The sequence below is a fragment of the Pediculus humanus genome, genomic scaffold (assembly GCF_000006295.1).
Source record: "Pediculus humanus corporis 1103172107650 genomic scaffold, whole genome shotgun sequence".
Lineage (NCBI taxonomy): Eukaryota > Metazoa > Arthropoda > Insecta > Psocodea > Pediculidae > Pediculus > Pediculus humanus.
The window spans coordinates 235276-260786 of NW_002987260.1; the positions used below are offsets into that span (position 1 = coordinate 235276).

General features: G+C 28.5%; 3 protein-coding genes across 3 annotated transcripts; all 3 read right to left on the minus strand.

Annotated features, from left to right (window-relative positions):
• Positions 1 to 1924: 1924 nt before the first annotated feature.
• Phum_PHUM275010 (TNF receptor-associated factor, putative) lies at positions 1925 to 4843 on the minus strand (the record flags this gene model as incomplete). The annotated part of the gene is made up of 5 exons (XM_002426732.1): positions 1925 to 2122; positions 2371 to 2943; positions 3036 to 3197; positions 3290 to 3556; positions 4679 to 4843. 5 exons carry the CDS (start codon positions 4841 to 4843, stop codon positions 1925 to 1927), a joined length of 1365 nt encoding a protein of 454 aa, XP_002426777.1.
• An 11756-nt stretch (positions 4844 to 16599) lies between these two features.
• Positions 16600 to 18432, minus strand: Phum_PHUM275020 (proline oxidase, putative; the record flags this gene model as incomplete). The annotated part of the gene is made up of 1 exon (XM_002426733.1): positions 16600 to 18432. One exon carries the CDS (start codon positions 18430 to 18432, stop codon positions 16600 to 16602), a length of 1833 nt encoding a protein of 610 aa, XP_002426778.1.
• A 666-nt stretch (positions 18433 to 19098) lies between these two features.
• Positions 19099 to 25090, minus strand: Phum_PHUM275030 (uncharacterized protein; the record flags this gene model as incomplete). The annotated part of the gene is made up of 22 exons (XM_002426734.1): positions 19099 to 19227; positions 19322 to 19448; positions 19541 to 19851; positions 19950 to 20168; positions 20245 to 20424; positions 20490 to 20634; positions 20709 to 20872; positions 20954 to 21230; positions 21305 to 21591; positions 21678 to 21855; positions 21936 to 22162; positions 22253 to 22433; positions 22524 to 22757; positions 22836 to 23055; positions 23137 to 23335; positions 23418 to 23617; positions 23698 to 23893; positions 23975 to 24150; positions 24215 to 24394; positions 24475 to 24586; positions 24656 to 24874; positions 24950 to 25090. The coding sequence occupies 22 exons, from the start codon at positions 25088 to 25090 to the stop codon at positions 19099 to 19101; spliced, it is 4302 nt and encodes a 1433-aa protein (XP_002426779.1).
• Positions 25091 to 25511: the final 421 nt, after the last annotated feature.

Here is a 25511-nt window from a genome sequence, read left to right on the forward strand (position 1 = left end):
GGGGGGGGGAGAAATCTTACGATAATTAATGTAAAAAAGAAGATAAAAAACGTGGTAATTCTCTCTCTCTCTCTCTCTCTCTCTCTCTCTCTCTCTCTCTCTCTCTCTCTCTCTCTCTCTCGCTGTTTTTTAAATTTTTTTTTCTTTTCGGTATCCGGTAAAAAGAAAAAAAAAATAAATAAATAAATAATTATGTAAATAAATTAGAAAATTTTTTTTTTTCAGGTATAAATGAAATATAAATGAATTTGTAATAGGAAAAAAAAAGAAGAAGGGAAAAGGCCGAAGAAACAAAGAGGAAAAGAGGGGGAAAAAGCAGGAAAAAAAATTAACAAGTAAATTGTTTTTTCTCGATATTTAAATTTTTTTTTTTCTTTGATTTTATCATTATTATTATTGTCATTATTATCGTGTATGACGTCATAACCGTGTCCCACATCGTGAAAAATTTTTTTAAAAAAAAATATTAAAAGAAATAAGGTTTGGAGGAAGTAACTTCCGGTTCGACGCGAATCGTAAATGATTGATTAAAAATATTTCCGATCGGATCTTTTTCGCTAAGGTCGAAAGGTTATTTCGAAAAAAAAAAACAAAAAAAATTAAAATGTTTCGGATTTTCTCAAGTGCTCTTATTAATCATTTTTATATATATTTATTCGTCGTCGTCATCATCATCATTATCATCAATGTGTTAACGCGTTCGGATTCATTTTCGCGCGATTTTAATTTCCGGTTCGGACTCTCATCAGCGAATTCATTTGGAAAAATATTTCGTCGAATCTCTTATTATTATTATTATCGTTTTTGATTCTTTCGTGGAAATTTTTTCCGGATGCGTTCAATTACGAAGCCTTTTCCCTTCTTAATCTTTTTTTTTTTTTTTTTTTTAAATTTTAATTTTAACGAAATAAATAAATGAAAAATCAATAAATCAATAAAATCAATAGACGATGCGATGATTGATTTTTTTATTATTATTATTATAAATATTAAATATATACATGCGATGAAATGAAAATTGTGAAAGAAAAAAAAACGGCCGAGAGAATTTATTATTATTATTATTATAAAATTTTTTTTTTTTATTGTAATTATTATTATTATTATTACTATTGTTTTTTTTTTTTTTATTATTTGTAAATAGGCTTTTAATTTCTTCAACAAACTACTACTACGAAAAAAAAAATAAAAAATAAAATTATTTAATTTTTAAAAAAATTTTTATTTATTTATTTATTTATTATTATTATTATAATTATTATTATTATTATTATTAAATGTAAATTTAACTGAACGAACGAACTCCTCGTTTGTAATTAATTAATTAATTACGAGTAAAGGATTTAAGTGGGGAGTTATTCGAACGAAAAACGGAAAATTTGTATTTAAAAAAACCGTTTTTCGGTGGTTTTCTCGTGCCACGACTCGTAATTTATCAAAAAATGGAAGGATAATTTTTTTTTGGATTTTGAATTTCGTTTTTCAATTAAATAAATATTTAAAACCGTTATTATTATTATTATTAATAATATATTTATAAAAGAAAACACTTTTGGTGGTGATTGATTGATTGATTGATTATTTGGTAAATACAAAGTAAATTAAAAGTGTAAATAAAAGAGAAAAATTTTTTTTTAAATTTATTACTTAAATTTTTTTTTTTATTATTATATTGCGTTAAACTTATGCTTAACCACTAAAAATTAATTATTATTATTATCATCAGTATTATTATTATTAACATTACGTATTATTTAAATTCTTCGCATCGTCAAAACAAAAAAAAAAAATTTTTTTAATTTAAACAGTCTTAAAAAATTTTTTATTAGTATTATTTCATTACGATTAATTAACTTTATTTGTTTGTTTGTTTTGTTTGTTTTGTGTATCTTTGGCAAGTATAAGAAGTAGAAGAAAAGGGGTGTTAAACGGCCACGTTTTTCGTCGGATCAACTTTCACTCTTAAAAACAACGTGTCATCTCTTATAAAATATCTTTTATGTAAGAGATCGTGTGAAATGAACCTGGGAAAACCAAAACCCAACGAATCTGGCTCTTTGCTGGGTCTTAGAAAATTTTTCCACGTCGGATCCGGTATGAAGCTTTCCACGACGTTGCATGCCTACAACAAAAAAATAAAAGGATATTATCGATTGATTATGCGAACGCCTGATGATGTGGCAAACCGAACGGATGGATACCCTCTAGCAAACATGCACACCTTATAAATTGCGTAACGTTATTTAAGGGTATAACGTTGTGGGCGGAAAGAAAACCTGTTCGTTGGAACAACCAACCCACGCACGGATTAAAAACGCATTATAATAATAATAATTTTGCGGTGAAATTATTAATTATAGTTGGATTTACCTTTTCGGTATTTGGGCTTTGGTCAAAAAGTGTGAACGACACAGAATGAGAAAAAGGCCATCTGAGTAGAGCATCGTATTCTCCTGGTAATATTTTTATGTAAACTGATAAATGAGTCGATTCTCCGGCTCCGTTTCCGTTTAAAAAAGCGGAAGCTTGTAATTTATAACCGTATTGACTAGTGTAAAAAGGAGGGCTCACGAGTTCTACTCCATCTTTGGATTTAGCTTCGGATAATTTAACCGTAAAATCCGATATCTTCCATATTAGTGTACCGGAATAATTGAGAGATAGTTTGGAGAGTGCGTTTTTCAACGATGATATCTGATGCTGTTGTTTGGCAACGACACCGCACATCAAAGTCAAATGATGTTTTGAATTTTCCTCGATGTGTTTTCCCAAATTGAATCTCGGACTTATAAATCTGCAACCGGCATCTTTGAATGGACAGCAAGCGACTAAAGTGGTACATTCTTCTTTCAAATGTTTTTCTAATTCTTCTCTGCACAGCATACCCGATTCGCAACGATTCGGACAGGTTACCGGAAACCTTTCGCATTTTAAATGGTGAACCTTTTTAAAATAAAATTATTAATTATATTTTTTGTTTTCTTTCTTTTCAGTAAAATGGAGGATTGTTTTTCTTCCTCCGAGGATTTCATTACCTGTAGTGTATCTGCTACGAATTCATTCGTACAATATCTGCATGGTACTAATCTTTTACTGCAATCTGCTACTTTGTGCTGTTGAAGAAGTCTTCTTTGAACCTTTTGACCGCATTTATTTTCGCAATATATCGGCTCGTAATTACATTTGTTCATATGTAACTGGAAAATTCGGGGGAAAAAAAGAAAATCATCAGCGACTAATTTTAATAAAAGGTAAGTAATATAAATCAATCAATCAATCTGTCGGTTACCTCTAGAGTAGCACCTATGAATTCTTTACCGCAAAATTCGCATCTTGCTCTTCTTTGCGGACACGTGTATTTCATATGATCTTCCATTAATACCCGTGGAATTTGCGCTCCGCAATTATTGCTACAAGGTAAGGCATCGTATTTGCAAGTGTTTAAATGCGCTTTTAATTTTCTTAATTCGTCCGTCCATTTGCAACCTTTTTTATGATGTATACAACAAACCGTGGCGTCCATCATTATTTTTTCTGAATTTGGTTCCGTGTAAATCTAAAAAAAAAACAAATTCGTGAGTTAATCCAGTTTTCTTCGGGGAAAAAAAAGGAAGTTGTTATTATTATTATTATTAATTTAATTTTAATCGAAGAGAGGAAACGCGTTACGTGGGATGATGGAATCTCGTTAATAAAGTCCAGTTAAAATTTTTTTTTTTTTTTTATTTACGGATTTTAAGAATTAAAAAGTGCGTGTGCGTGTGTGTGTGCGTGCGTGCGTGTTTGCCACACCCGTATTTAAAGGTGGGTCAATCACGTTACGTATGACATTAAAAATATTAAACAGAATTTCACTGACGACGTTTTTGCGTGACGATTAATTTCGACCTCTTTGTTTCTTTCTCTCTCTCTCTCTCTCTCGTATTTTCATTACGTTTAAAATGATAATGCACCGATATATTTATTTCACGTTAAATAATTAATTAATTAAATAATAATAATAATAATAATAATAGGTATTATTATTATTATATATATCGTATCCACGTCGCGAATTTTTTAATTAAGTTTTATATTAACATAAATTTTTTACGCCTTGAAAATATTTTTTTTTTTTTAGAATAAAATTAACAATTTACGCGTCAATTAATTAAAATAATAATAATGATAATAATAATAATAATTTGCCGCGTGCGTTGTTGTTGTTGATAATAATAATAATTTCTTATTGTTTTCATCGATACGAAACTATTTAAGAAAAGAAAAGCGTGTAGTTCTTTTGTTTGCAAATTTTTTTTTTTTTTGTTTTCCAAGCTGAATAAATATAATGGGGGGGAAGGGTTGAGTGGGGGGAAGGTAGAAGGGTTGGGGAGAAACGTAAAAGAATCGTTGAAATGCAACAAAAATAAAAATCTCTCCCCCGTTTAACATAAATTTTTTTTTGTTTAAATAATGGCGTCATTAAAATTCTAATTATAATTTTAAAAAAAAAAAATCGTTTAACTGTATATTTATGGAATGTATATAATAATAAGGAGGAGGAGTGGGGAGGGGAAGAAAGGAAGTGAGAGCATATACCCTCGGAGTGAGAGGAAGTACGTAATAATAAACCCGGATAATGAAAATCAACCAGGAGGTCACCAATTCGAAGAAAACAAAAAGAAAAAAAAAAACTCACGTGTTCTTCTATTTGAGGAGATATCGATGAAAATATTGAAACATCACTTCCAGGAGGTGTCACAGATGATGACGGTGACGATGACGATGATGACGTATTTTTTTGGGGAGTCAACCTCGATGGAAAACTTAAGGTTTTAGTCCATTGCGTTAAACTCCTTACCATTGTTTTTCGGTTTTTCAAAATACTTTTTCAGTCGTGTCGTTAGATTTAACAAAAAAAAAAAATTTAATATTTTCTCTTGACGATTTTTGCTTGAACTTTAACCTCCGAATATCATGACACCATAAAAACTGAAAACAAATTATTTAAATTAATAATAATAATAATAAACATTCGTGAAGAAAATTTTTTGAAATGAATATGACGAGAGGAGGGGGGGGGAATGAAAGAGAGAAAGGGAGGGAGAAAGTAAAAATTTTTATAATAAAAAAAAAAAATATCGTGGAAGAAGAAAATAAATTTATTTAAATAAATTATTTATCGATTGTCGCGTTAAGAAATGATGATAATGACGATGTTAACAATAAAATATCGAATTCGCATAAAAATTTTCTAGAAAGATTTGAGCCTTTTTTTTTTATGGTTAAAACGCACGTTCGAGCGACAAAACACGCGTGTGCGTGCGTGCGTGCGTGCGTGCGTGTGCGTGCACAAAACGATGAAAGTCATTATTATCACCACGAGTTTATTTAAAATATTTAATCGATTCACGCATCTTTTCTTTTTATCTTATCGGGGTAAGAAGGTTTTCACCTTTGCGACAAAAACAAAAAAAAAAGTAAAATGGAAATTTTTTTTTTTTTTCCCCCCCCGCGAAACAAACAAAACCGTGGTAATTTTTTTCGTGTTTAACACAATGTATTTTTGTTATTTGTTTGTTTGTTTGTTGTTAAACAAACGATCGATCGACAAAGTTATGCACTACCTTGACCGATTTATATCGATTTTTTTTTTTTTTATTTAATTCCTCTTGGAATGTTTGAATTTTTCTTCGTGGTAAAACTTTATTAACGGCCAAAAATTTTCAATTTATGCGATGATGATAATAATAATAATAATGATGATGATGATGACGATAAAAAAAAAAGAAAAGAAAAATATTTTTAACGTTCATAATAATTTTTTTTGTGTGTGTCAAAAGTATAGAAAGTTTTCGTTTTTTTCTTTTTATTTCGACATGACTAATTAATAATAATAATAATAATTCTAAAAACATTCGAGAACATAATAACATTAATTATTAATCATCTATTATTAATATTATTATTTGAACCTGTAAACAAAATTCTTTTTTTTTTTTTCTGTTTTTCAAAATTTTTATTTTTCCAAAGTTTTCATTGTTTACGTTATAAAAGTTATTATTCATAATAATTCATACGTTGACCCTACCCCTCCCCCCTTTTATTTATGAATCATCATTATTATTTTGATTATTACTTTTCATAACAACAATACCTTTGATCATTTATATCGAATGTTTTTTTTTGTGGTTTCATAACAATAACAAAAACAACAACAACAACAAAAACGCGAGTTTTAAACTTGAAAATTTTTTTTTGTTTGTTTCTTTAATTTCAATTTATTTCCTTTATTTTTCTATTAATTTTATGACTGTTGTTATTATTATTATTATTATTATTATTATTATTATTATTAGTCACCCACGCATTTTACAAATGTTAGCGGAAAAATGGCTGATGGATCCCGAATAATAAATAAATTTATTTTTATTTTTATTTTTATTTCGTCTGGGCCGTCGTGGGTTTCGCATATCGTCGTCGTTTTTCATTCTATTTTTTGTTTTTAATAGAATATTCTGGAATTTTTTTTTTCTGGAATGTGAATTTTGGACGATAACGGAAATAACGACGATGATCGCGATAAAATATTTGTGTCGTTTTCATCTTTTAAATTTTTATTAAAATAATCCAGTTATTATTTTCGGGATGTATTTTCCAAAAAAAAACTTTATTACGTAATAAAAAAAAATTACCACGTGATTTTTTTGTCGACTAAAAATTACTCGCGTTATTTACACCCTTGTAAATAATAATAATAATAAAATTCGAATGATTTTTCAAATGAAAATTTTTATAAGATTTTCTGCCACGATAAAAATTATAAAATCAAATGACTTTTTTTTTCTTCTTTTTTTAATGGCTCAAGTCTTTTTTTTTTATATTTTATTTCATTCAAACGTTTCGTAAGATTTATTATTATTATTATTATTTTGTTTCAAACATTCCAAAATTTTCCAAATCGGAAATTTAAAAAAAAAAAAAGAATTAAAATTACCGACGAAAGAGGCCGAAGATGTGTTAAAGGAAATTCTAAACATTCTTATTCTCGTAAGCGAAATAAAAAAACGTACGCGCACACGCACACACGTGGAAATCGTCTTCTGCTAGGATAATTATGCAATATCACGATTTATTTAGGCTTAATAGTGAAATAAGATTTTCCAGTTCCGGACATTTGTCGAATTAATTATCCATATGTTTTAAATTATAAAATTTAAGGTTTATAACTTTTGGATTTAATTTATAATTCAGTGGCGTATTAAGGAATAAAAAAAATTTTTTTTCATTTACTTTCTTCAAGGCTCGTTCGCATCTCTGCCTGACCACCATTCATTAAAAAAAAAAAGAATTTGTTGGTGGGCGTTTCGCATACTATATGATTCATATTAAAAATTATACACCTTACTTTGTGAGAGAGAGAGAGAAGTTAACAGACATTAAAACTTGTTTTTTCTCTTTCATTTTATTATTATTATTATTATTATATTAATAAGAAGAAAAAAAAAATGAAAAAGTTGTAGATTTGAAACGGTTCCGTAAGCGGAATACAAGGAATCACGGTTTTTTAAACAAATTTTTTCATTTGGAACGTAACGAAATCTTTCACCCGATGAAAATTATAAAAGTGAAGAAGAGGACAAAGACTCAAGTCGATACGGCATCGATATGAAATCGAATGTGAAGAAAGAGAAAGAGAGAGAGAGAGAGAGAGGAAAATCTGGAGCACAAAATAAAAAAAATCTCTCAAAATTTAATAAACGTCCTTGTCTTGGAAACAAAACAAACAAAACAAATTCGCAATGCAATCGTAAACGAAAAAAAAAGAAAAACTTGTAAACAATCGAACAACAACAACCGAACAACGTAGAAATTTTATTTGTTAGTAAAAAGACGTTGACACTAATTTAGGCCTCATAATATGGATGGATGGATGGATGTCTTCGAACTTTTTAAATAACAAACATGTATATCATTAAAAAAAATTATTATCCGTGGGAAAATTAAACTGGAATTATATTTTTTATTATTGTTAAATCAGAGAATCATTCAAATTTGCAAAAATGTGTTGTTAAACAACAACAACAACAACAGGTGACGTTCACATGTTTGAAAAACAAACGATGTCGAATGATACTCGTGTAACATTTTAACTTTTTTAATTAGTTATGGTTAATTAATTAATATTTATTAATTTTTGTGAGACTCGTTTGTTCGTTTTCCGTTAAAATGGAAAAAATTTCAAGAATACAAACAAACATAAGATAAACAATCACATCATCATTTCTCTTTTGGAATTTAAAAAAAAATAAAATTCCACGTTTGTTAGTCACCTATTTAATTTACTAGCGCATAGAGTATTAAAACTGGAAGGAAAAAATGGTGTTTATATACTACACGTTTAAAAAAATGTGTGTTTGATCACGTGATTTTTTTTTTACGACCCGTAAAAAAAAAAAAACGAAAAAAAAAATTATTTAAATTTTCCTTTCACGAATTTCAATGACGACAAAAAAAAAAGACGTCAATGGAATAATATTAACAGAAAGAAAAAGAAGAAAACTTGCAATACAGACATAATTTTAAAAAAAAGATTCAAATTCTGGAGAAATATAATATTATTCAAACGTTGTATTTTTATCATAGCGAACAAAAACAATGGATAAAATAAATAATAATAATAATAATTAAATACTAGCATTCGATTCAGACGTGAAAAAAAAAACGATGAGTTTGAGTCATGATTTTAGTATTCTGTGGTTTTAATACTGTTAATGTTTATATAAATATTGGAAAAATGTCTGAACGAATTTTCTTTTCGTAATGTTGGCAGTTTTGAATGCTATCATTCATTCATTCATTCATTCGAAAGTGGAGTTTCGTCACTCCCAAATGGTTTTTTTTATAAGGAAAAGCGAACGATCGACAAGAGGGAATGAAAATACGTTAAAAACTTGAAGGGAATCGCGCGTGTTTTCCGGAATCCCTGGAAAAATTTTACGTTTTCTCTCCCCCCTCAAAAAGAAAATGGAAAATACACGTTTAAAAATAAATTTTTGTAATTTACTTTATTCAAGAATTCAAAGGTTAAAAGTCATCATCGATTGATTATATTCAACGCATCATGTTTAAAAATATTGCATTCGTTAATGACGTCATTAAAAAAATAAACAAATTGTGAAATTTAAATAATAATAAAACGATGACGTAATTGCAACGTTTTCAATACCAAATTTGATGAGAAGTTTACAAAATTGTCGAAATTTTTATTCAGAAAATAATTTTCCCTGGAAAAGGAAAATTTGGGATTAACTTAATCTGGAACGGAGAAAATTTTTTTTTTCGGCTTTTCCAGTGATTTATGTGTCACGATAAGGACGTTAACCCCTCGTGTCCGATGTTTTAGTCACCACAACAACAACAACAACAACAACTCGTCGTTGTAATTATTAGGAAACTAGTTTTTTGGCACGAATATATTCATAATCATCCCGATCGAAATTGAATGTTAAAAAAAAAAATGGCGCAAAATTTAACCGTCGTTCGTATTCAAAAAAAAAAAAAAAAAAAATCGTTAAATAATCAACGGGAAAAAAAAAAAATTCAAGATCCGTTTCAATTTTCACTTGTTGTTGTTGTTTTCCTTGAGAAACGTTTTTTTTTGTATTTTCTACTACTACTACTATTATTATTATTATGAGTTGATCTAAACTTTGCAATACAAACGCACTCACACAACAAACAAGTAGAAAATTTTTTTTTTTATTCAGGCTTGGGAAACATAATAAAAAAAAATCAAATTCCAATGAATTTGTTTTAACTTTACCCTGATCAAAAAGACCTTTACGCAAGAATTCATTAAAATAATAAAAATAAAAAAAAATTATTTAACTTGCAAATTAAATAAAAAAAAAAAAACGTTCGTTTCATCAAGGCAGGCATAATCAACAACCGACAACTAACAACCAACAACAAGAAAAAATTAGCGGTATTGTAACATACATATATATATATATATATAACAGCTGCCTCCACGAATTTATTATATTTTGTTATGCGGTTTAAATGATTTCTTAAAAGAATTAATTTCGTCAGAATTAAATGTGAAAATATTAATAATAATATTAATAATAATAATAATAATAATAATGATAATATTTCTACGAATTTTTGTTTTGGAGAGCGTCTGAAGAATTTTTTTTCTGTTTTAACGACACGTTCGGGCCGAAGACTTTTAGAAAATGTAAATTTTTTTTTTTTAAACAAACGTTTGTATACAAAGGATTGGAACAACCGATCAATCGTTTTGTTTGTCGACGTAATACAATAAGGGGGGGAAAAAAATTTTAAAACGGTATACAAAATACCTGCCCCCACCTGCCTGCCTGTCGCAGATGGGAGATGATTATTATCGATACCGAAAACGTTCTAGAATTTTTTGTTTTGTCGGGGTGAGACGTCATCGGCGAGATTTTTTTTATTAGTTAGTCATTTAATAAAAAAAAAAAAATGTAAAAATAAACTCGCTTACTTTTCAATTTATTATAAAAATGTGGGTGACCTTTACAAGGCGACTTTGTTTGTAGGATGTTTAAAAACCGGCCATTAAGGGCCCCAGAGGATAAAAAAAACGTTAATCTCGTTATCGAGATTGTGAAATATTTACTTTCGTAAATAAGAATTGTGCGAAAAAAAAATAATTAACAAACGAAAAGTGAAATTAACAATTATCAGAGCAAAGATATTTTTAATTGTTTTCAACAACAACAACAACCAACAACCGACAACAACCGCTAACAAACGAAAAGAAAAAAAAATTTTTTTTCCTATTTATGATAGAATTTGGAAAGTTTAAAAGTATTAACCGTATTAACTAGAGTGTTATTTATTTAAAAAACCATGATTCTGGATAAAAATAATAATAATGATGATAATAATCTGATGTTTAATCTCGTCGTCTCCCTCCCCCCCCCAAAAAAAAAGAAAAACGTTTTCTCAGATTGATTGACATTATTTAAACAGACGATTGACTCCATTTTGTTTTTGTTTTTTCGCGTTTCTTCCATCTCTCTCTCTCTCTCTCTCTCATATTGTTTTCCACATCTTTGCCATCTTGTTTTTTTTGATTGTTTATTATGAATTGGTATTGCCATATGGTACGAAAAACCATCTGTATTTGATTCGTTTGTTTTTGCCGGGTGTCGGAAGCAGGGGAAACCTTCCCTTTTTTTTTTCGAAAAAATTTCATTGTTTGTCGCGCACGCGTGTGACGAAACAAAAGATTTAAGAAGAATGATAGATTTTTTTAAAAAGTAAAAATTTTGGCGGGAAAATTGTTTTTCCTCGTTCTCGCACCCACGAGTTTTTTCACACACGCGTAATGTAATAATTTTTTCGCGGACGATAACAAGAAAATTTTTTTTTCTTTTCTGTGTTATAATTAGTAAGGCCATCGAATTAATTAATTTATTATTATTATTATTATTATTATTATTATTATTATTATTATTATCATTATTATTATTTATTTATTTAAAGTTTGCGAAATAATCGTGGCACCTGTTACTACCCGTGCCGTTAATTTTTTTTCGTTTTTTTTACGCGTTTAATAATAATTTAAAAATAAATAAATAAAATTTACATAAAAGTTTAAAAATTTTAAAATTTTCCTACGTCACGTGGCTTTGAGTGACGTCACAGGCATGTGTGGATTTAATAAAAAAACATTTTTTAAAAGGGAATAAAAAATTCAACATTAAGAAGGACAAAATAAAGATTGATTAAATGAAATATCTGTCCATTTTTTTTTTTTTTTTGAATGAAAAAATCGGGAGAGAAGGGATTTGGGGGGGCACCGGGGAGGAGTGTAGGAAAAGGGGGAAAAAATTATCTGTTTATGGTTTGTTATTGAAAAAAAAAAAGAAGATGCAGCTGCCATACAAATTAAATAAGACAATGAATTTCGATTTTTAAAGAATTAAAAAAAATGGGGGGGAAGGCAATTAATCCCAGCTCACCCCCCACGAAAAATAAATTAAATAATTGTTTTTTATTTTCATTTTGACTCGTTTAATAACATTTTGAAAGATAACTCGGACGGCTTATTATTATTTTTTTTTTTTTTTTTTACCTAAAAACGACATTTTGGTCGTAAAATCTTCAACGGTCTAACGATTTTTAGTTTTTTTTTTTTTTTTTTTAAATTTCTGGAATTCTGGAAAATTTTTTTTTTTTGCGGTTTTCAGTTAATGACGTAATATATTCACAAAATTTTACAATTCAAAATTTTTTTTTCTATTTATAAATTTATACTTGATACGTAATTGACCGTAATTTATTACTCGTAGCCATTGATAATTTAAAATAATAATAATAATTAATTATTATTAAGAATTTTTTTTTTATTACCGGACGTTATAATAATTTCACTTTGCTATTATTATTATTTTGCTTTTTGCTGTTATTAATGATTTTTTTCATTGATTTGAAGAAAGAGAGAGAAAGAGAGAGAAAGAGAGAAAAAGAGAGAGAGAGAGAGAGAGAAATTGTTCCGGTTTGAATAATATTTTAAAAAAAAATTAATTAAAAAAAATAAAAAATCTCATTAAGAAGATTCTTTCGTTGTTGTTTGTTTGTTTTTCGTTCGAATCGATAAGATTTTCATTTCGTTTCAGGTACGACGTTTCCTATACCCCCTCCCCAACCACCACCACCATCACTTCCTTCCCGCCAACCAAAATTTGTGACGTTCGTTTTGTAATGGTTGCTTTCGAAAACGATCGATCGGTTTTATTTTTTATTTATAAAATTTATTTCGAACGCATCGACACGTTTTATTACATATCTTTCATCTTCCCGTCCTCTCCCCGCTCCACCACCTCCCTCGTTCCAAAAATAATAATAATAATAACGAAAAAGAAAGAGAGAAAGAAAAAAGGAAATTTTTTTTTATTTTTGACCTGACACTTGCAGGTTCAAACATAACACAAAATCCTTTTTTTTTTCTTTCTTTCTTTTCTTCTGCTTTTTTTTCTATTTCCGTTTGTTTTTTTTTGTACAAAAAAAAAAAGTAATAAAATGTATTTTTTTTTCAAACAACAACAACAACAAACAGCTGCCGGTTGAATTTTAATTATAAGAAACAAAAAAAAAAAAAATTTTTTTTTTTAAATATAAACACAATAATTATTTAAAAATTCAGGTATTTGGAAAAAATTAAGTTTTTCGGTCGTCACGGTTATGATTTTGAAATATTTGAAACTTTTCTTTTTGTTTTTTCATAACAAAAATTTATTTTATATAATAACATAACATTTCACACGGACTTTTATTATTATTATTATTATTATTATTATTATTATTATTATTATTAATTTTTTTTTAACCGTCGTTTTGAAATTGTTAAGAAAAAAAAAAAAAAAATCGCTGACTTTTGTCATCGAAGGACTTTTTTTTTTTTTTTTAACAATGGATCATGTGTGAAAAGCCTAATAATAATAATAATAATAATAATTGCTTAACTCATATTTCTAAGCATATCGAAATTTAATATTCTATCGATGGTTGTTTTTGTTGTTGTTGTTATGAATAATAATAATAATAATAATCTCGACGATGAATGTATGATTATATATATATTATTGTAAATTTCGTGTCGCGTTATCTAAAATCAACAACAACAACAACAATTTTTTTTATTTATTTATTGTATTTTGAATTTCCAAAAAAAAAAAAGTTTTGTGTTTATCTGTGGAATACGTTATCCCGATAAAAAATTTGTTTTTTGGGGAAAGGAAGGAAAGGGGGAAACGTTTTTGTATTTTGTTTTCGATTTGGAAAAATTTCTTTGTGTTTGTCTCATCGATAAAGTTTTTCGCTTCGAAAAAAAAAAAAAAATACGAAACGAATGCTAAAAAAAAAATTGTCATTTTGTTGCCTTTTGATAAACCAAAGGAATGAAAATTTATTCGAATGAATGAATGAATGAATGAATGAATGAAAAATACGGAGAAAAATAAAAAATTCGTGATCGATTTTTACAAAAAAAAAAATTCCAACGATTTTAAAACTAGAAAATTTTTAATAATTAAAAAAATTACGTCAAATCAAATCAATGAATCGATACATTATTATCATCATCATCATCATCATCATCATTATTAATAATTTTATCGAGAAAAAATTAAATAAATAAAATAAATTTTAATAATGAATCAAATCAATGTTTTTTTGAATTTTTACGATTCATTATTTTTATTTTTTATTTATTTTTTCTTTTTCTTTTTAATTAATAAGTTAATAAGTTATTTAAAAATTATTATTATTATTAATATTATTAACGATTGAAAATAAATAAATAAACTTACCGTTATTTAATAATAATTAAATAAGAAAAAAAAATTCCACCGAGACAAACGAAAAATAAAAAAATGGTTTTTATAATAATAATACTAATAACAATGAAAAGAAATGAGTGAGAGAAAGAAAGAAAGAAAGATAGAAAGAAAGAGAGAGAGACAAAAAAAAAATTATAATCACGAACAAACGCGGGAGACAAACAACAAACAAAACGTATACGAACAGAAAGCTATCCAGTGAGTGACTGAGTCAAATGTTTTATTTTATTTTTTTATGTATAATATGATAAACGCGATATATTATTATTATGTTTGGTTAAAAGAAATGGGAGGGATTTTGTTTTTTTTCATTTTGAATTTTTTTTATCGTAAGCTAAACGTAGGCGATATTAAAGTTTTTATATTTCCGATAAAGGAAAAAAAAAACGATGCTAATATACAGGTTCATTGAAAAGTAACAAACCAATATTTTATAATTGTTTTACTTTTGAGACGGACTATATAGGGAAATGACCAGAATGAAGAAAAAGAGAGAGAGAAAGAGAGATAGAAAGAGAAAAGAGAAAGAGAGAGAGAGAGAGAGAGAGAGAAAATTTATCAATGAAATTTTAACGGCTCCAAAAAAAAAAAAAAAAAAGTTTTACGTAAAAACTTTTTGCGAATAAATAAATAAATAAATTTTTGTGTCATTTTATTATTATTATTATTATTAAAATTGATAATTCCAGTGTGTGTGCGTGTGCGTGTGACGTTTTTTTCTTCTGCTTTTCATTTAAAAAAATTATTTTATTAAAAAAAAAAAAAATTCATTTGTTTTGTTTTCATTTGAAACGTTTTTGAAATTGCCACCTCGTACTCGTGTTAATTGCATTATTATTATCATTATTATTATTATCATTATCATTATTATTAATTAAAAATTGAATACCGTAAGAATAACATAACGAACAAGGGTAAATTATTTTAAATTTCACTTATGTATATAAATTTACATATAGGATGAAATTAAAAACGAAATATGTGGGTTGTCGAAGTTAAATTGATTATTATTATTATCATTATTATTAGAAACAGCTGTTGTTTCGTTTCGGGAAGGGAGGGGGAGGGGGGGAACAACAACGGAACTTTCGAAAACGAACAATAATCCTCGATTCACATTTGATACATATAAAAATAAAATTTGTCAAAACGATCGGGGGGAAAAAAAAAGGTTTTTTTTGTTAAATAAATTTCGGGGTTAAATAATTGAAAATTTAACTTTGATAGAAACACGCATGCACGCACGCATACACACGCACACACGCACGAACACACGAAGTCATTGTTATACGTTTCCCCACACACACACACACACATAAAAAAAAAAAAAAATTCTCGATTGAATGACAGGAAATACCAAAAAGTTTTTTTTTCCATTCCTTACGTACAATTTCTTGAATGCATAATAATAAAGACGATGATGATGATGATGAAACGTGTAGCGCCCCCTTTTTTTTTCCTTATAAATTAATTTTTTTTATTTGATTTTTTAATTAATAATAATAATTATTATTAGAATAAAAAAATTTCACATTATTTTTTTGTTTGAAAAAGAAAAACGTCAAATTTAAATAACGTAAATTTAATTTTTTTTTTTTTTTTTGAATTTTTATTATCATCATCAACGTAGTTTTATCATTATCATTATTATTACTATTATTATTATTATTCAAAACGCATATTCGGATTTTTAAGTGACGTATCATTTTAAGAATACATAATTAATTTTACTGTATTATTGTTTAATCGCTCTGTGTTTTTATTGTATTTTATTTAAAAATTAAAAAAAAAAAATATAAACAAAATAAATGCATATGTATATTATTATTAATAATTATAATAATAATAATAAATGATAATATATATAAAATTAAAAATAAAACTTTTTTTTTTTCACGACAGATGTAATCACCGTAATCGAGAAGAAGGAAAAGTTTGGAGTTTTCACGCGCATTTTCCGTTTTCGAGTAAGTAAACCATTTTTGTTTTATTATTATTATTATTATTATTATTATTATTCGAACGATTTAATTGTTTTTTATTTGAAAGATTATTATTATTATTATTATTAATCTTTTTCATTTCGTTCGTTTTTCTTTTCTTTTTGCGAACGAAAAATTTTGCAAAGGAAAATAACAAAAAGAAAAATTTATTTATTTATTAAAAAAAAAAAAAAAAAAAAGAAAAGAAAATAAATTACTACTACGTAAGTCAAATTAAAAACTTATGCGGGAGGTTTTATAGGTCCGATAGGATTTCTATTCATATCAAAATTTTTTAACCTTTTAATAATGGCTTTCCTTATCAATTGTTTTTCTTTTCTAACGTTTTGTAATATTCCTTTATTTTCCACGGCTCTCCTCGATAAATAGGGTAAAACATCAATGACAGGGCCGTAGGGTACGTATTTATATATTCCGTAACCTCTGGTACCCAAAGTGAAACTAATAAAATCGCACATTCCGAACAACTGTCCGAATAAAATGGTACCATCATCGGGTTTTATACCGATTTCTTCCATTTTTTCAATTGCCAATGAAACCGTGTCTTCGTTATGTGTCGCAACCATGATTGCGATTTTGTTCTCTTTCACACCCTTGTCTTTCAAATCTTTTATCCTTTTCAAACATTCAATTAATATATTATGATAATTATCGGATGTCGCTTGGTAACTCGGTTGTATGGGATCAGGATAATTCATTTCTTTCGCTCTTTCTCTTTCCTGTTCCATGTAAGCACCTCTCACTAATTTACATCTGAAAAAGAAATCTTGTCTTCTGGCTTGTTCCAAATCGCTTATAACTTCGTTATATGCGGATATTAAATAATTTTGATATGTGTTGTAAACTATTCCTTTATTTTTATTATATTTTCTCATGAGTTCGATGGTTAAACGTGAAATGGCGGGTTGAAAATACGTTTGTTCCGCATCCACCAAAACGGGTACGTTTAATTCCACGGCTGCTCTTATAACCTTATTCAGCCTACCTATCATGTTTCTAAATTGATTCATTTCGCATTCGGTTAATTGCGTCGTGAATTGTACCATTTCACCAGTTTTCAAATCGGGAACTTGAAACGTTTCGTTGAAATTAAAATTTTCATCTAATATTCCACTCCATGGAAACAAATGTATGAGTACTCCTTCTTCATCCGACGTCACGGATTGCACGAATTTTTGGGCACCGGAATTTTTTTCAAATGCCGAAGACATTTGTTCTTTTAATTTTTCCGTCGTTAAATTCTGTTGAATTATCGGACGAAATTCGTGCGTGGATAACTCCTTTATGTACATTCTCGATTTCGTTATGACTTCGGATATTTGCAACAGGAGTTTTGGCCTGCAAAGTGCCGTCAATTTAACGGCTATCATTCCGGTATTGTACGTGGCTTTAGATGCGCATTCGATGCATTTAAGAAACGTTTCCATGTTTCTATCGCAAGCGGCTTCGCTTTCGTAAAAAAATGTTCTCGCGGACACGACTTTTTCACGTCTGTCCAAATGATGATCGTCGACTTTGAATTGTGGTAAATCGCTTTTGGCATTTTCAAATGCTTTCTTTTCTAAATTTTCCGCGGCTTCGTGCGATATATCTTCTTCAACGGAATAATCCAATATTGATTTAACACCGAACGAATGCATTCTTTTCAATATCGGCGCCATGCTTTTCTCATCTTCTCCGGCAACGAAATGACCGTAAAATGTCATTTTCATCAAATATGTAAATAATCTATCACCGAGTAATTTATTTGTAAATTTCATAAGAACCATGTTGTGTTTGACAAATGGAGGTATGCTTAACATTTGATAAACGGCATAGGCACGTATCAATTCCCACGTTGTCTTGACTTTAAATGCAACATCCACATCGTCGAATTTTAATTTTTTCTTATCCGATTTAGAAGAATTTCCATCATTGAATGAACCTTTTGATTTATTTATGCTACACGTTTGCAAATTATTATTTGTCACATGGCTTAGCCTACTTAATAATAACATTAATTTTATCCCTTTTCCTTTTGTATTTTTTACAATAAGACTTTTATTAAAAGTCATTATTTAATATCAAATTTTATTAAATTTCATTTCATGACTAATAAATCATTTTTATTATTATTTTTTTTTTCTATTATTAACCTTATTTATTTTTATTAATCATTTGAAAGTTAATAATAATTTTGATAATAACCTAAATAATATATTTTTTAAAAAAAAATTTTTTTATAAATAAACATTTTATACTGATGCCTCCTTGACTTTTTTCTTTCTATTTTTTTTTTTTTTTTTAAACATTGAGGCTTTCTTTTTTACTTATTAATTACAATTTTAATTATTATTAATAAAATAAATAATAATAGTAATAATAATAATTCATATAATTTTTAAAATAAATTTTTTTTTTTTAGTTTTTTACTTGAATACGTTATTAAAAAAAAAATATTAATAATCTAACAAAAAAAAAAAAAAAAAAACAAAACAAAATGGAAGAAAATTTACAAAAATAATAATAATTTAAAAAAATTTTTTTTTTATTTCGTGTAATAATAAAAATAATAATAATAATAATCAATAAATTAAATTTATCGATACAATTAGGTTAAACTTTGATTGATGATTGAAATTTAAAAAAAAAAAAAAAATTGAGGTACTGTTTCTTTTTTTTTTTTTTTTTTACTAAATTAAAATGTGATTGTTATCACAGACTGATAAAAAAAATTATGCTTAATAGAGATCAATTAAAAAATCACCCCGAACGTTTCTACGCTTAAAAATAATTTTTTTGGACGGATTAATAATTGCATTGCATTCGCATTTTTTTTTTTTTTCTTCGTGATGCTCGTTTACTGAATACTGAATCGATCACGGGGAAAAATTACAGGGGGGGGGTGGGTGCGGAAAGTATATAAATCGATTCGGTTGTTGTCATATAAATTTATTAATTTACTTCGAAACCCAAATCGTCATCCAATTCGTTCGAAATCCTCAACGGTTTTTGATAACCCAAAGATTCCAATAGTGATAATTGTAAGTAATTTGTCGGATCGTCCACTTCTTTTTTCATTGCTTCAAATCTAAAATTTTAATATGACAATATTATTATTAATACCGTTTAAATGTCATTAAGAAAGGAAACTTCCCCCCCACCATCCATTCCAGGACTTACAATTCTCTTGCTTGCGGTATATTTTCCGCGTATTTCAACATCAAAGCGTAAACGTCACCGATTCGTACGATTGTCGGATTTCTACGAAGTTCCATAAGGAGTTGATTGCATTCTTCCGTACCGTCCTCTTGCAAACCGTTTTCGAACATTTTCCTTGCTTTCAAATATTTATGTATCATCATTATTTTACTTTCAACGACTTCCAAAGCTCTTCGTGCCGATATTTCATCCGAAATTTTATGTAGGCATCGTTTGGCTTCGTTTAAAGCGACGGCTGCCTTATCGAAATCTTGATATTCTTCTATTTCAACCTAAAAAAAAAAATAATTTTTTTTTTGCAGCAGCAGCAAATGATTTTTTTTTTTTTTTTTTTAGGTTTCCGCATAAATAAATAAATAAATAACATTACGTTTGCGCAAGCCACGTAAAAATTAGAAAGAGCGGAATGAGCTTTCGCTTTCGAATAAAATTGTATTATAGTGTTGAGAAGTTGAGAATTCGAACGCCAATCCAATGCTTGCAAGTAATTTGCCGCCATTACGTAAACTTCTTTTTCTCTTGAAACACCGGCCAAAAATATAATTTTATCGGTATCTCCGGATTTTAAAAGAGCTTTCATTGCTCTAACCTTAACAAAAGAAAAAAATTCATTAAAATATGGCAGTCGAAATGCAGATAGAAGAAAGTTGAAATAGTCAACTAACTTTATCTCCAGCTTGTGTAAATTTTTTAGTTGCCAAATGATAATTATTCTGTCCCAAAGCACATTCTCCTATTTCTAAAAGTAATTTGTTCTTTTCCGGTCCAGAAGGATTCAATCGTTCCACGAGTTCGTCGGTGAGTGGAACCGAATGCTCCGAACATAAATTAATCGCTTCCGAAATCTACGAAAAATTTTCATTTTATTTATTTATTTTTCGATTCGAAAATAATAATTTAAAAAAATTACTTTTCCAGCTGTGGCCAAAACGTCGACGGCACGATCGTATTGGTAATTCGAAATGAAAAATTCTGCGAGTTTTTCAAGCAAAACCGGATCGGTATCTGAAGATAAATCGGATGATATCCTTGCGAGTACTTGTTTGTTTCCAGAACTGAAATAAGAAAAGGGAATTTAAGCTAATTCGTAAGTTTGATTTACATTTTTAATAACGTTAATGAAAACAACCTGAAAGCCAAATCCAATGCTTTATGTACTAAACCCGCGTTGTGATATAAAAGTATGGCTTTTTCAATTTCCCCCTGTTGTTGAAGGTAAAGTGCAGCATCCGCTTTATTTGCCGAAGAAGCTGGTAAAGCAACGCTCCAAATTTTATCAACCAAACCGTTTTCCTTAATAAGAACAAAAACAAAAAAAATTAACAAACCTCGGTTAAACTTTATAGATTTGATTTTATATTTTGTTTTACAAACCTTGCAAAGCCTAATCGCGTTGCCATAAGTTTGCGCTCGTGTAAAAAAACTCAATGCTTCTTCTATTTTATCCATGGCTTCCAATTTACGAGCCAAGTGATAAGCTGCCGCTCTGTCTCCGCTTTTTTCGACAATGTCTCTCGCTTGTTCGAAACTGTTGAGGAAACAAAGAACTCGTACTATTGACAGATGATCCTTGGCGAGAGTGTAATAATTCAATGCCATGTCCATATCTCCCTGACTTTCCATGTATTGCGCTATCCACTTGCATAAAACACTAAAATACAAAAACGAATCATTTTTTTTTTTTAACTTGTACTTATTTATCCGAATCGATTATCTAAAACTCACGGGTCGAGAGATTGATCGACGTAGTTTTTAAGTTTAGGAAAATCGTCTAGAAGAAGTCTCGGAGCGTAAATTCTATGCGTATCCGCTTTCGCATAATTTTCTAAAGCGGCATCGATTTCTCCATTTTGTTCCAAATGTCGAGCATACGAATGATACGTGTTTCTCACGTGTACTCTATCGTTCGTTTCGGCAACTTCGATGGCTTTGTCCCATTCTGACGATGCCTGATAAAATTTATTCAGCAAGTCGTATCTTTTGCACGATTTAAATAATTCTTCTGCATCTTCCTGAAATGAACGCGATACAAAACTAATTATTTTTCTTAATCCTGGATCCCGATTCGAAAGAATAAATTTTAAACTTTAATCCTTACAAACATTCCAAAATGAACTGCGAGAATGGCAACCCTAGCTTCCAATTCTGGTTCTTTTGAGGCTTCTCTCAGTGCTTTGGCAATCCTGGCATTTTTGACTCTACCTATGCAAACTATGGCCACATCTAAACGTTTCGATTTCACGCAATTTTTAGCCAAGTTGGTCCAAACAGACTCGCTGTGTAAAAACCAATTTTTGTTGTTTCAATTTTTAAAAATTCATTTTACCGGTTCGTTTTTTTGAATTAAAAATATTACCTGGAAACTGCATTTATAGCTTTAAAAGCCAAATCCATGTTGCCAACCGCTAAATTATAACTAAAATTAAGTATAGCATTTTTCGTCGCTTCCGAAGTGCATTCGACTCCGTTAAAATCTCCCATCATTATTTTATCCGTCGCATCATTTTTACTTCCGGAAATGAAAAAAATATTTGGAGCGCTGCAAGCCAACAATTTCGGTTGTCTACCTTTTACCGATATAATCTAAGTAAGGACAAAAACAAAAAATGGACGACTCTTATGCTTTATAGGGTAAAAACAAACAAAAATTGAAAAATCGTATCTTCGACTCACTTCGTGAACGAGAATTCCCTTTTCGTTGCAGGTCCACATTAAAACGGCAAAATTTTCTTTATTTACGGTATCTTTATCTTTATTTTTCGAATTGAATGGCATAGATTTGGTATGGCATACCAACAATTTCGGATCGTTCGTATCCCATTTAAAAGATGATAATACTTTATCAGTAACGTTTCTAAAACGAATTTAAAATTTATTCGTACGGAATATTGCAAAAAAAAAAAATATGATCAGAATGATAAAATTTTTTTTTTTTTTTTTTTACTGAGATATCGTATTGTCCTCTCGAACGTAAGTCATTCCATTAGTAAAATCAATCCATTGAACGGTATCATTTTCAAGGTCTAAAACGTAAAGTTTCGTGTCGGGTATCATGGTATCCAAAGCTATGATCAGAGCTACTTTTGATCCCTTACTATTTGACGAAGCGCTAATAGCTTCACCGTAATCTTCAATCATTTCATTTAGATTTTTTGCCGAGCTTTGCAATTTAGCTTCCCTTAAAAAAAAAAAAAAAAAATTATTAATTTGTACCTTAAAAAATAAAAACAGAGGTTACGTGAAAAATACGGCAAACCTTCTAGAAATATCCCAAACTTTAAGGTAACCCTGAGTTGTGACGACGGTTGTAAAATGACCGTTTAAACCCATAATTATTGGTGTACCTTCGGTTGCAATTAAAAAAAGTGTTTGTTTAACTGTCCCTTGTATTGTTCTCAATGTTACTCTTTCTCTTTCCAAAACTATCAAACTTTCATCGAAAATCCCCGCATCTTCGCATATGCAATTAAATGTACCTGAAGGGAAAAAATGATGACAACAAAATAATTAAATAATTAAGTAACCGAAGGTCTTTGAAACAAAAAAAAAATGTGAACCTGCAACTTGAGTGTTCATGGCATCACCCGCATTAGATGTTATAATATACGAAACAACGTTTTTATCGCTCCAGACTGCACAGTATTTATTTGATACCGTAACGCCATGAATTTGAATTTCACAATTGATACTTATATTTTTTTCATCATCTCCTATTACAAGTAAAATATTACTTCCAGTTGTTTGAATGGCTGTAATCTAAAAACAAAAATACAATAACTTTTTTTTTATAAGAACCTTTAGAAATATTAATTATTGTAATTGAAATTATTAATATTACATTTTGATTATGGCAAGCAGCTAATGGCTGTTGTTTTAAAACATATAAACCAGCCAAAGTATTTACAGCTAGTAATTCATTACCCCAGAGTAATTCTTTAACTGGAGCAGATGTTGGAATTGTATTTTCTATTTCCCAATCTTCTTCTCCTTTTCTCCAAATTACTAAATTTCCCGCATTGGTTCCTCCGCACAATAAACCTTTAATTACAAAAAAATTACCTTTTAAAGTAAAATTGTTTGGATTCGAAAGGGATGAAGGTTACAAATAAACAAAAAACCTTTTGAGGAACAGTATGAAAGAGAAGTGAAATACTCAGCATGATTGCTTTCGTTTGGTAAATTCAGTGCAGAATTGTCACCGTTATCCAAATTCCATAATCTGATAGACGATGTACCTGAATTTATGGCTACGATTCCCGGTTTTGTCCATACCATACTTGAAGAAACTTCTTGATTGCCTTTGCTAAGTTTAACCTATTAATACTAAATTACTTTAAAACCAAATGTAATTATAATTTCTTAATTGAATTAAATTATGGGTAAGGGTTTTTTTACTTTCATCAACTCTTCCAATCCACCTTCAGAAGATATGGTAAACTGAACAACCGCCATTAATTCCGTTAGAACAATTAATTGGTCTCTATCACTTCTATATAAAATATCTTTGCAACCACAACCAAGATCAAAAACTTCTTGGCATCTTCCATTTTCAGTGATGTAAAAAATAGCACCTTAAAAAAAATAAATTGAAATTTTAAAAAATTAGATTTTATTTTTGACGAATAAAGTTTATACCTGAAGAGGATGCAGCATAAAATGATTGACTGTCTGAATGAACTGACCCAACTGTATTATCTTTACCACCTTCTGTTTTAGGTCTCCATGATGTAAACATATCTAAATTTGTGAACAAATCCAGTGCAGCAGGATCACCAGCCACAGCTGCTTTTGCAGCATTTCGAAGATCTACCAAACCTAAATAATATGATGAACATTTTTTATGCAAAAGTTTTAAATATTGCATTATAATGAGTAAAATCATGTTGTCGACAAACCCTTTATTGAAGGAGTTCTGAAAGCTACATGTGACACAGGATTGGATAATTGATGATGAAATGCAGTTAACAATTGTTTTCCACAAGAGTTCCAACCTACTAAACCTCCTTCCTAAAAATGATGCAACAGATTAACTCGAAAATTCAATAAATAACTTTTTAATATACTTTTGTTAATTACAATGTCTGCTGATATTAATCTGTTTCCTTTAGGACTAAATGTTAGTAAATTTATAGTAGCTTGATGTGGAGATTCGACATTAAATATTTCATTTGTATCTTCGAACCAAAAGCATAATGACCCGAAATCCCAAGCGACAAATAAAAAACCGGTAGGATGCCATCCGACACAGCTCACAGCTTTAGAATTTTGAATATTTGTCAGTATGATATCACCAGACTGAAAAAGCAGGTAAACAAAATTTTTAGCATTTTTAAAATGGTTGTTGTATGATGAAATACAATCGAAACTTACTGCTGGTTTATATAATTTTAAATAACCTCCTTTTTCTTGTGAATATGAGGCTATTGCCAATTTTACATCTTTATACCAGGTTATATTAGAACATATATCTCCAAACGTTGTTGAAATTTTTTTCTCGAAATAAACAGACATTTTAAAAGTGATATATGTACAACAATTTATTTAGAATGAAATTTGATAAGAAGAAGAATAAAAAGAATATGTTTTTCTCAACACATTATTTCAACGCATAATGTTTGGATGTCAAATGAGGGTAATTTTGAAATCGTAAACAAAAACCGTTACTAACAACCACAGGAGTTTTGCATTTTCTCTTCATGTTCCATTCAACAATAAAACTATAATTATAATAAAAATGAAAAAAAAAAATGTCAGAGAAAGGTTTAAAAAATATGAATGATTGAATTGACTTAATTTTAAGGCATACATAATTGAATAATAATCATCAAATTATATTCTATTATTTTGGAAATCTAACCATTTTATAAAAATATCATCTAGACTAAATCAATAAATAAAAAGATTTATAGATTTAATAAAATTACCTTTTCAT